Source organism: Saccopteryx bilineata, chromosome X (genome assembly GCF_036850765.1).
Source record: "Saccopteryx bilineata isolate mSacBil1 chromosome X, mSacBil1_pri_phased_curated, whole genome shotgun sequence".
Lineage (NCBI taxonomy): Eukaryota > Metazoa > Chordata > Mammalia > Chiroptera > Emballonuridae > Saccopteryx > Saccopteryx bilineata.
The window spans coordinates 115151460-115164111 of record NC_089502.1 but is presented as its reverse complement, the minus strand read 5'-3'; the positions used below and the strand labels follow the sequence as shown (position 1 = coordinate 115164111).

Below are 12652 nucleotides of genomic sequence, written 5' to 3'. Positions count from 1 at the left end.
GTGGAAAGAGTGAACAACCCTGTCTTGTTCCTGATTTAAGGGGGAAAGCCTTCAGTTTTGTGCCATTTAGTATGATGTTAGCTGATGGTTTATCATATATGGCCTTTATCATGTTGAGATATTTTCCGTGTATACACATTTTGTTGAGTGTCTTAAACATAAAATTGTGTTGTATTTTATCAAATACCTTTTCTGCATCTATTGATAAGATCCTGTGGTTTTTGTTCTTTGTTTTGTTGATATGGTGTATTACGTTAACCGTTTTACATATGTTGAGCCATCCTTGAGACTCTGGGATGAATCCCACTTGATCATGATGTATATTTTTTTAATATGTTGTTGTATTCGATTTGCTAGTATTTTGTTTAGTATTTTAGCATCTGTATTCATTAGAGATATTGGTCTATGATTTTCTTTTTTTGTGCCGTCCTTGCCTGGTTTCGGGATGAGGGTTATGTTGGCCTCATAAAATGAGTTTGGAAGTATTGCTTCTTCTTCAATTTTTTGGAAGACTTTCAGTAGAATAAGAACCAAGTCTTCTTTGAATTTTTGATAGAATTCGCTAGTATAACCATCTGGGCCTGGACTTTTATTATTGAGTAGGTTTTTAATAGTTTTTTTTTTTTTTACTTCTTCCCTAATAATTGGTCTGTTTAGTCATTCTGCTTCTTCTTGACTCAGTCTAGGAAGGTTGTATTGTTCTAGGAATTTATACATTTCTTCTAGATTGTTGAATTTAGTGTCATAAAGTTTTTCATAGTATTCTACAATAATTCTTTGTATATCTATGATGTCTGTGGTGATATCTCCTCTTTCAGTTTGGATTTTGTTTATATGAATTTTTTCTCTTTTTTCCTTGGTGAGTCTTGCTAAGGGTTTGTCAATTTTGTTGATCTTTTCAAAGAACCAGCTCCTTGTTCTATTAATTTTTTCTATAGTTTTTCTGTTCTCTATTTCATTTATTTCTGCTCTGATTTTTATTATCTTCTTTCCTCAGCTGGTTTTGAGTTATCTTTGTTCTTCTTTTTCCAGTTCCTTAAGGTGTGAAGTTAAGTGGTTCACTTGGGCTCTCTCTTGTTTGTTCATATAGGCCTGAAATGATATGAACTTCCCTCTTATCACTGCTTTTGCTGCATCCCATAGATTCTGACATGTCGTATTGTCATTTTCATTTGTCTGTATATATCTTTTGATCTCTGTGCTTATTTCTTTGACCCATTCATTTTTCAAAAGTATGTTGTTTAGTTTCCACATTTTTGTGGAGTTTTTTTCCCTCTTTTTTGCAGTTGAATTCTAGTTTCAAGGCTTTATGATCAGAAAATATGCTTGGTACAACTTCAATTTTTCTGAATTTGCTGATGTTGTTTTTGTGGCCCAACATATGGTCAATTCTTGAGAATGATCCATGTACACTGGAGAAAAATGTATACTCCGTCACTTTGGGATGAAATGTCCTGTAGATGTCTATCATATCCAGGTACTCTAGTGTTTTGTTGAAGGCCAATATATCTTTATAGATTTTCTGTTTGGATGACTGATCTAGAGCCGTCAGTGGTGTATTAAGGTCTCCAAGTATGATTGTATTTTTGTCAGTTTTTGTTTTAAGGTCAATAAGTAGCTGTCTTATATATTTTGGTGCTCCTTGGTTTGGTGCATATATATTAAGAATTGTTATGTCTTCTTGATTCAGAGTCCCCTTAAACATTATGAAATGACCGTTTTTGTTTCTGAGTACCTTTGCTGTCTTGTAGTCAGCATTATCAGATATGAGTATTGCTACGCCTGCTTTTTTTTATGTTATTTGCTTGGAGTATTGTTTTCCAGCCTTTCACTTTGAATTTCTTTTTATCCTTGTTGCTTAGATGAGTTTCTTGTAGGCAGCATACAGTTGTATTTTCTTTTTTAATCCATTCAGCTACTCTGTGCCTTTTTATTGGTGAGTTTAATCCATTTACATTTAGTGTAATTATTGACACTTACGAGTTCCCTATTGCCATTTTATATCTTGCTTTCTGTTAGTTTTGTGTCTTGTTTGATTCTTCTCTTTCGTTTTTCTATCTTTTGTTTTTGTTTGGTTGTATTCCATACATCTTTCCTCTGTTGCTATCTTTTTAAATCATGTGCTTCTGTGGTGGTTTTTTCAATGGTGCTTACCATTAAGTAATGAAAAGGGTTCCTACCCTGTTCATTGTAGTGCACTACATTGTGAGTACTTTTGCACTCCATCGTCCTTTGCAACTGTTAATCTCCGTCCTCTCTTCCCCCTTTTTTTTGTTGTTGTTGTCACAGTTTAAATTTGGTTTTATTGTATTCTTGGTGGAGCATTTACTTGTGGTTTTGTTTGGTTTTGTTCTTTGTATCTGGTTGGAAAACCCCCTTGAGTAATTCCTGGAGTGGGGGTTTTCTGATGATAAATTCCCTATTCTTTTCTGTATCTGTGAATGTTATTATTTCTTCTTCGTATTTGAAGGATAGCTTTGATGGGTATAGTATTCATGGCTGAAAGTTCTTCTCTTTCAGGACTTTAAATAATGGGGTCCACTGTTTTTAACTTGTAGAGTTTCTGTTGAGAAATCGGATGATAATCTAATGGGCCTTCCTTAATATGTTGTATTCTTCTTTTCCCTGGCTGCCTTGAGAGTTTTTTCTTTGTCATTGGTTTGTGCCAATTTCATTATGATGTGCATTGGAGTAGGTTTGTTGGGGCTAAGAAAACTCGGAGTTCTGTTTGCTTCTTGAATTTGAGTCTTTATTTCTTTCCACAGGCTTGGGAAGTTCTCATCTATTATTTGTTTGAATATGTTCTCCATTCCATTTTCTCTCTCTTCTCCCTCTGATATACCTATTACTCTTATGTTATTATTTTTGATGGAGTCAGACAATTCCTGTAGGGCTTTCTCATTTTTTTTAATTTTTGAGTCTTTCTTCTTCTTCTTTCTGTTGTGCCTCAAGTTGCTTGTCTTCTATTTCACTAATCTTACCTTCTATCTGGCCTGTTCTATTAACTAAGCTTGTTACCTCGTTTTTCAGCTCGTGAATTGAGTTTTTCATCTCTGTTTGATTTGTTTTTATAGTTTCAATTTCCTTGTGTTCATTGAATTGTTTTCTGAGCTCCCTAAATTGCCTTTCTGTGTTTTCTTGTATATCTCTGAATATTTTTAGGATTTCTATTTTAAAATCTCTGTCATTTAGCTCCAAGCTTTCCAATATATTAATTTTTTTCTCCATAGATTTTTTTCTCATCTATCTCTGCTACCTCTCTGTCTTTTGTATCCATGATATTCGATTTCTTTTTCCTTAATGGCATCTGAGGGTGGTTTTGTTGATAGTATTAATAAGAATTAATAGAGAATAAAAAGTTTAAAAAATAAAAAATATAAAGGAATAAGTAAAAACAATTATTATTCCCCCACCTTTTTTTCCCCTCCTCTCATCTCCCCTCCTTCTTGAGAAAATCTTGTGGTGAACTGTGAATTATATTGTGCTAAATAGAACAAAAGCTACCTATAATGGAGGGCCTGAGTTGGGGAGAAGTGATAAAGGGAAAAAAAGGGGGTATGGACCCACAAAATGCAAAAAAGAAAAAAATTTGGGTCAAGAATAAAATGATTTGCTTTTAGGTGATGGTTGACTAAGAGATATGATGAGAGAAATAAGAGGGAAACAGGAAAAAGAAGGAAAAAAAATTACTATTGTATTTAGTGGAGCAAGAACTAGATAAAATGGAGAGCCAGGGTTGGGAGCACTGCTAGTGAGTTAAAAAAGCGAAGTAAAAAACCCCCAAAGTGCCACAAAGTAAAATTTGTGTCCCAGATAAAGTAATTTGTTCGTGATTGAGGATTGAAAGAGAGGAAAAGTAAAGGAGAAAAGAAGAAACTAATATAGAGGGAGAAAAAAAATGAAAGAGGAAAACACAAAAATAGAAAAAAGAATAAAAGGAGAGAGAGAGAGTTCAGAGTTTTGGAGTGCAACCCTCATAGAGATAAAAAGAAGGAGAAAGAAAAGATAATGGGTATGTAACACTTATGGGTAGTGTAGTTCAAGGAGAGGAGAGAGTAAGACCAGCAGAGAATTAAACAACCAAATTGGAAGAGGAAGAAAATGATCAAGACAAGAAGGGAAACAAACGAACAAATATAATAAAATGGGATAGGTTATACAGTCTGTGGATTATTCTTGATTTTGAGAGGGTATCTTCTTGCTTTTTCTTTTATCTCCCTCTTCCTGGTCGGTGACTCTGTACCCCTGGTTCTGCCCCTGTGGTACGCTTAGGTAGATGTTTGCAGTTGATAAGTCTTTATGGTGATGTCATATATTGGGCTTCAGTCTTGTTGGCAGTCGAGGCTCATTAGCATCTGCAGGCTCCGCCAATGAGAAGGTCCGTATTCCCGGAGCCTCTCTCCTAGTCTTTCCTTCCTGAATTAGTAGCCTGATGATCCAGCTATGGGGTTGCTGCTGCCTCTGCCTTTGTGTTTAGTGTGGAACTTCTGGAGGCTCCAAGGATGGATTTTTCTGTCTCTGGTTGAAGATCTTGCTGAATTTTTGGGGAGATTTATCGGTATTGCTCCTTACGGTGCCCTTTCTCTGATGTCCGCCCCTCATAGTATTTTGAAGAAAATCCCAGACATCCTATTAGCTGCAAATATTTTATATTAATCTCTAAAAGATAATATTAATAACCATGATATATTATCACATCTAAAATTATCAGTAATTCCTTAAGATCAGCATATATAAGATATCCATTTAGTGTTCAAATTGCCAGTTGATTCATAAATCTCACTTTTTTTTTCACTTAAAAATATGTGTATAGATTTACAAGAAATTGCAAAAATAGTACATAGGGTCCTGAGAATCCTTCTCCCTACTTTTGCCAATGGTGACAGCTTATACAGCTATAGTAAATATCAAAACAGAGAAATTGACATTAATAAAATACTGTTAACTAGGCTAGAAATGTTCTTTTACATGCATTTGTGGTGGTGGTGGTGGTGGTGGTGGTGGTAGTGTGTGTGTGTGTGTGTGGTTCTAGACAATTTGAACCCATGTATAGATTTGCATAATTACAGTCACAACTAAGTTATAGATCTCTACCATCACAACAGAGAAACTATATCATGTGGTGTCCAGCACCTTAATTCCCTTTCTACCCCTGGCAACCACTTATCTTTTTTCCATCTGTGACTTTGTAATTTCTAGCATATCATTTAAATGGAATTACTCTATGGAACCCTTTGAGATTGGATTTTATGCTAAGTATAAAGCCCTTGAGATTTACAAAAATTACCACATGTATCAAATCAATGATTCTGAAATCATGTCTCAAACATTGTCTCCAAAACCCTGCTCTTAATGACAACACCATGATAAATGTGAAGAATTTAAGAAGTTAATTCATTTTCTAACTATAGTTAACGTGTTGATTTTCAGCATTAGGTGAAATAATACTTGTAAAGATATGAAACATACAATTTTTTTAAAAAAGATTGATTTTGGAGAGAGAGAATGACGGAGAGAGGAACATCAGTTTGTTATTCCACTTATTTATGCATTCATTAATTCATTCTTGTAGTTACCCTGACTGGGGATAGAACCTGCTACCTTGGCATATCAGGGTGGCACTCTAACCAACTGAGCTACCTGGTCACGGCCAAAATATACAATCTTAATTGTGATTGACTTGAAAATAAAAAATAGGACTTTTAAGAACAGTTTAGTTACATATTAGCCTATACAAACTTTAACATTCATGTTAGCAAGCTTCATAAGTTCCCTTTCAATGAAACCATATTTAAAATAATTAAAAACTGTCTTTCCCACACTATTAAAACAAGGCAGCATATAGCACTAGCTTTGAGAGACTTAAGTTAACTTGTTCAGACTGCTACAAAAAGCAGTGCTACTCAAAGAGAATAGATAGTTCACTCAACTTTCTTTGGAGCACATGATAAATATGAAATAGTTTATATTAAAATGTGAGAACTTCATAATTATCCAAGATAAAACATAATGCTTGCACAAAAGTAATATTTATATATAGCTGGACATATTATAACTAGGGACATACCAGATATAAGTGATATGTACATAAATATATTACTTTTTTTTCCTTCTTTTCCAAGTGAGAGGAAGGGAGATAGAGAGACAGACTCCAGCATGCATGTTAACTGGGATCCACCCAGCAACTCCCATCTGAGGCCAATGTTTTTCCCAACTGGGGCCATGCTCGCAACCAAACTATTTTTAGTGCCTGAGACAGAGGCATCATTGAGCCATTCTCAGCACCTGTAGCTGATGCACTTGAACCAATCAAGCCATAGCTACAGGAGGGGAAGAGAGAGAGTTGGAAAGAGAAGGTGAAGGGGAAGGGGTGGAGAAGCAGATGGCTGCTTCTCCTGTGTGCCCTGACTGGAAATCAAACCCAGGACATCCACATGCTGAGCCAATGCTCTACAACTGAGCCAACCAGCCGGGGCTTTTAAAGGAATTGCTTTTAAAGGAATCTATCGTTGTCATTAAACTGTGGGAAATGGCATATATATGTATTTCCTCATAAGCAAATCCTAAAATAAGAATTCAAGTCCCAAGTAGCATATTTGCTATGTGATTTCAAGAAACAGATGTAGGGAAACTAGGATATGAAACAGAAGTCAAAACCAAGAAAGGGTCCCTCACCACCACAGCTACCACAGTGGGCAACTGAAATTTAATCCCATGGGAGTTTTCTGGGAAATAGTGTGGCTGGAATGTACACCTTAGAATGTTTACACCCGAAGGGGCCAAAGAGCTGGGGTATTAACAGTGGTCTCTCATCTATTGCGGAGGTTAGGTTCCAGAACCCCCTCGTGGTAGGTAAAAATCCATGAAGTAGAGACCTTATATTTATTTTATTTAAATATATTTTATGGCTTTATAAACCCTCCCCACACTCATAAACCTTTTCAATTTTTGAGGCTAGAAAATGCTTATTTTACTGCAGAAATAATTAAAATAATGCTAAGTACAAAGCCCTATAAAAATATGAAAATACCTATATACTGCAAAATCCCTTGATATAGCAAAAAATCCACGTTACAAAATTAGACATATACAATTTAAAAATCCGCAATACAGTGAGACCACAAAAAGTGAACCACAATATGGCGAGGGATGACTGTATATACAACTGCCACTGTTCAATTATTAACTGTGAAACACTCCCAGGGATTAGTAAGTCCCTAGCAACAGAGAAGCCTTCTGGAGTTTCTGAAAAACAGAGTCAAAGAAGTGTAGATACTGGCAATTGGAAGTTGAGGCAGACAGTGAAATGAAAACAGCCACTGCTTCTACTGGATAATTACTTGTTTCCATTCATAAGAACATGCCCTTTAAAACATAGCTTTGGTACCCTGGCTCGCTAGCTCATCAGTGGAGCATTGGCCGGGAGTGCGGAAGTCCTGGGTTCAATTCCTGGTCAGGACACATAAGAGAAGCACCCATCTGCTTCTCCACCCTTCCCCCTCTCCTTCCTCTCTGTCTCTCCCCCTCCCACAGCCAGGGCTTCACTGGAGCAAAGTTGGATGGCTCCGTGGCCTTTGCCTCAGATGCTGGAATGGCTCTGGTTACAATGGAGCAATCCCCTCTGGTGGGCATACCGGGTGGATCCCTGTTGGATACATGCGGGAGTCTGTCTCTCTGCTTCCCAGCAGAGAGAAAAACACAAAACGAAACAAAACAAAAAAAACATAGCTTTGGCCATTCATTCCATAAGGTCTTTGGTACTGGCTGATCCCTTTTAGGACTGGAGAGATCATACCTAAATATGGAAATTTCATTTGTTTAAAAAATAATGTTTTAAATTTATTTTAATAAGTAGTTGAGTTACCAATTTGACATTCTTTTGCAAGCATCAACACAGTGACTCTATAACTCATTAGTAACATGTATGTATTGATTTTTTCCTTATTTTAACTTCAGCTTTTTATTTATATTTTCAAAGGGAGGCTAAGTGTAGAGGATATAGAGCTATATCTCTGCAGTATTTTCAAAAACAAATGAGTAATCGTGTTTATTCACAGTTTGATTGAAGAAAATTAGATATAAGAACTGAATATTTAATCTTTATAAAATAAACATTCTTATTACCATATGGAATGTTAGAACAAAGGGCATGAACAACTTTTTACAAATATATTTTATATTTGAATCATATGTTATATACTGTATATATAAATACACACACACTCATCATCATTTATTGCAAAATTATTTGGATTTTAACTGAAATGCATACAATAACATTCAGTGATTATTTTCAAAGGGTCTTGCAGAATGTGTTTAGGCAAAGATACAAATTCGTATGTGTAGTTCCCATTTATACCCAGTAGGTTTCAAATAGAAGTATACATCCCTTCATATAGCTCACTCAGATGTACCCACTGTGCCACTCACTAGTGCAGGTCTCTTGATGTAGCTTACCCATTTGTACTCATGAAGTGGGTCACTTGTAATGTAAAAATTTACAATGACATATCCACAATCACCAAAATGTAGCTTTGTTCTTCAAATTCAGCATCCTCAGATGAATTAAAATGTTATCTCTGTTGTAATAGTGGGTTCTTGGTGTGTTCTTCTTTTGACTCATTGATTCTGAATACATAATTATCAATACTATGAACACTAGATAGAAGGGCCAGTTATGATTAAAATAGGGCCATTGCAGATGTGCAAATAGTGCCCGCACTTACTTTTCTTTATTAGATGTTAAACCCTGATGTTACCACAGTATGTACTTGGCCTGGACTTATCCTGAATTGGTTTTCTGAACATACATGGAAAAAGTCTTACTGCAAGAAAGAAGTCCTAACTGAAAACAGGAAGCATCAGGAAATTCTGCAAGAGCAATGGGATTTAAATATGAACATAAACATGCAGAAAATGCTACACTGCCTAATTTAATATTGCCATCCTGCTCATAATGCAGAAGAAATGGAGAATTATAAAAGGAATCCCTATATAAGTTGTACTGACTTGAATTTAGATTATGATTGTCATTAAATAATTTTACACCATGTTCAGAAATTTCAAATGGTTATATTAATTATGTACTTTCATAATCCAAAAAGGAGAAGTTCCACATATTTTACCAATGGGTTCTCTAGCCACACTTACATTCTTATGTATAGGTTCACCTTGCAAGGCACTGTTTCCGTTAGTTACAGTTCCTGCTGGGCAACAGCTCCATAGAAACTAATAAATTGCTTCTCCTTACATCAGATAGGTGCTTAGTGTGTTCACTGGGCAGACCTCTAACTGTGAGAGACTTTTTAGTGAATGCTTCTTAATGCATACAACCAAATGCTTTCCTGAATTTATTTTCCATATTCGTTATTTGCTTTTATCTGTGCTGTTTGTTTTCTGTCTTTCCTATACCTTACATGGAGAAGAGAAGTGTTAATTTGGTAAACTTTTTTTCTACAGTTTTCTTAATCCCTGAATATTTTATATAAAATTTCTTCCCCTCTTTGTTTCCAGACAGACGATATGTACTATTTGTATGAAGTCATTGGAATACCTGAGGTTCCCACTGTGCCACCACAGAATATAAAATCCAAAATTAGCACAACTCGTAAGAAGGTTAACAAAAAAATAATTATTCGGCACGATTTTGTCTCTGAAAATATCAACGCCGTGAAATCAAGGGTGTCCTCTACCATCAAGAGTGCTTCTTTGGTGTCGAATAATAAAAAATAAAGAAAACTCTTTCCAAAGTATTTATTGGTCTTAAGTCAAATTTATTATTATTTTTTATTAATATTTTTGTTATTGTTATTTCATCTTTTGACTATTTCATTTGCAAGAGGCTTTATATATTTCTTTTTTTTTTTAGAGGAAGGATTTTTTAAAATTATTTATTGATTTTTAGAGAGGGTGGGAGAGAGGGAGAGAGAAGGGGAGAGAAGCTGGAAGCATCAACTCCCATATGTACCTTGACCAGGCAAGCCCAGGGTTTCCAACCAGCAACCTCAGCAATCCAGGTCGACACTTTATCCACTGTGCTGCCACAGGTCAGGCAATATATTTCATTTTTTAATGGTAAATTTATTCTCTGAATATGTTATACCTAATTTCTGAATTAATGGACTAGATGCAAATGCTGGAATTGGTTCATTTTTATTTTATTTTTATTTTGTTTTTTTTTACAGAGACAGAGAGAGAGTCAGAGAGAGGGATAGACAGGGACAGACAGACAGGAACGGAGAGATGAGAAGCATCAATCATTAGTTTTTCGTTGGGCATTGCAACACCTTAATTGTTCATTGATTGCCTTCTCATATGTGCCTTGACCATGGACCTTCAGCAGACCAAGTAACCCCTTGCTCGAGCCAGCGATCTTGGGCTCAAGCTGGTGAGCTTTTGCTCAAACCAGATGAGCCCTCGCTCAAGCTGGTGACCTTGGGGTCTCGAACCTGGGTCTCCTGCATCCCAGTCCGACGCTTTATCTACTGCGCCACCACCCGGTCAGGCGGAATTGGTTCATTTTTAAAGTACAGGAGTATATTGATAATAAAACTGAAAAAAATGTGATTTCAATGACAATACTATTTCTATTACCGATGTTGCTCATTTTTTCAGGTTGATGTTGCTTGTGAATCTTTAAAACATTAATGGTAAAATTAGCATATACAATGAAAGGATTGGCCGTTTCTTATATCTTTTATTTGGAGCATTATGTGCTATCCAATGTTTTTTATTTTTTAGTTTTACTTATTGTGTTTTTAGGTTCTAAGATTTCTATTTGGTTCTTCCTTATATCATCTGTTTCTCTTCTGTCTTTCTGTTCCTTTGCTGATACTGTGTATTGTTTCAGACATGTTCACAATAGGTTCATAAAGGTTTTCTTTTTTTATTGTTTGTTGAAGATGGCCACTTTAAAATCTTTGTCAGATCATCCTAACATTTCTGCCACCTTGGTATTGGGATTTATTGTCTTTTTCATTCAAATTAAGATCTTTCTGGTTATTGATATGAAGAAGGATTTTTATTTGAAACTTTTGGATATTACGTTATGCCATCCTGAATCTTATTTAAAACTTCTGTTTAAGTTGGCTTTATATGCTAGCACACCAACAAGAAAAAATGGGACACCAATTTTCCACTGCCAAGTGAGGGCAGAAGTCCAGGTTTCCCCCTTGGCCTCCAACGACATTCAAACAGGTGGGGGATTGCTTAATTAAGTGAATCTAAAATGAACTTCTTTTCTTGGGAAGGTGAAATAAATTGACCCCTTTTCCTCTCAATAAGTACAATTGAAATCTATACCTTTATACATGGATCTATCTCAGTAGATGATAGATAGATAGATAGATAGATAGACAGACAGATCGATGGACATATGACGGATGGACGGTGAACCCTACTGGGCTTCCAATGACAGTACTATGGCAAGAAGGCTAGGAGTGCCTGGTTCTTATTCTTCACATGGCCTCCAGTGACAGCACAAGGAAAGTGTCCTCATCATGAGTGAGAGGTGGTCAAAGTCCTATCTCTACACCACCCCATTTGGGAGGGTAAGAATGAAGAGTGTGAGCAGTTGTTTGAGCCTTTTGTGCAATCTGCCCAGTAGTGTGGGGAGCACAACCTTCTTACTACCTAGCAAGGATGGGTTTTAAAGCCTTACCTTCCACTCCACTTTCTCTGACACCACTCCAGAGGAGGGTGTAGACTTTATAACAGCCTGGCAATTGTGAGTGTGAAGGTGTAGCTCTCCATTTGGCTTTAATTGGTTAATGTAAGACCACAGTATCTGACTGGAGTAGAGAAGTTATTGTTTAAGTTTTCTGTATGCTAGGCTGACCTTTTCCTAATCCTTTCTTGAGTTCCAAGGTAATCTTTAACTGGTATGCCTTCTTCTCTCCATCTTTAAGACTTATGTCCAACCATCTTTCCATTGGTTTGTCCATCCATCAACTGTCCATCGATCTGTCTGTCTATCTATCTATTAATATCTATCATGTATCTATCTATTAAGATAGATACATGTATAAAGATATAGATTTTAGTTGTACTTACTGGGCGGAAAAGGGATAAATAAATTTCTTCCACTTTCCCAAGACAAGAAGTTTATTTTAGATTCACTTAATTAACTCCAAGAGAGAAATAACATGGATGCTTCCAGTTTCCCCCAGCATCCTTGTCATCCATTTATTTCAAAAGCCAAAAGGGGCTCAGCTCTATGACCTCTCTGTTCTACAGGAAGCCAACTTCAGCATGACCCCTTTGGGATTCTTCTACTATCTGCTTCTGTCTTAATGCCAGGTGAGATTCTAAATCTGTAGGTGCTGAGGTGAAGCCCAATGCAGTCAAGGTGAAGGGCACTGCTCATTAATGAGCCTGTGCACATTGGCCTCAGAGATTCCCAGCACTGGAGGCCAGGAGTTTCTTAAAGTCTTGTAGTGGCCCTGTCCCAAATATGCTCTTGTGAAGCAAAAAACATCTCCCATCCTCCAAGCACTTGTTACTAAAGTTTTTGCTATGAACTTGTAAAAAATGTTATCTTTACTGTCTTTTTTTTAAAAAAAAAACTTATTTCATCTTCTCTGATCATAAACTGACAAAAATAAAACAGCCAAATATTTTGACTAAATGAAGCAAAGAATCAAAGATAATGTCC

General features: G+C 36.1%; 1 protein-coding gene across 1 annotated transcript in view; it reads left to right on the top strand.

The window, feature by feature from the left end:
- Window positions 1-9732, top strand: part of CFAP47 (cilia and flagella associated protein 47) — a 374219-nt gene extending 364487 nt beyond the window's left edge. The window contains exon 65 of the mRNA XM_066250539.1: window positions 9514-9732. Within this exon, the coding sequence (XP_066106636.1) occupies window positions 9514-9732 (219 nt within the window). The remainder of the gene's footprint in view (window positions 1-9513) is intronic.
- Window positions 9733-12652: the final 2920 nt, after the last annotated feature.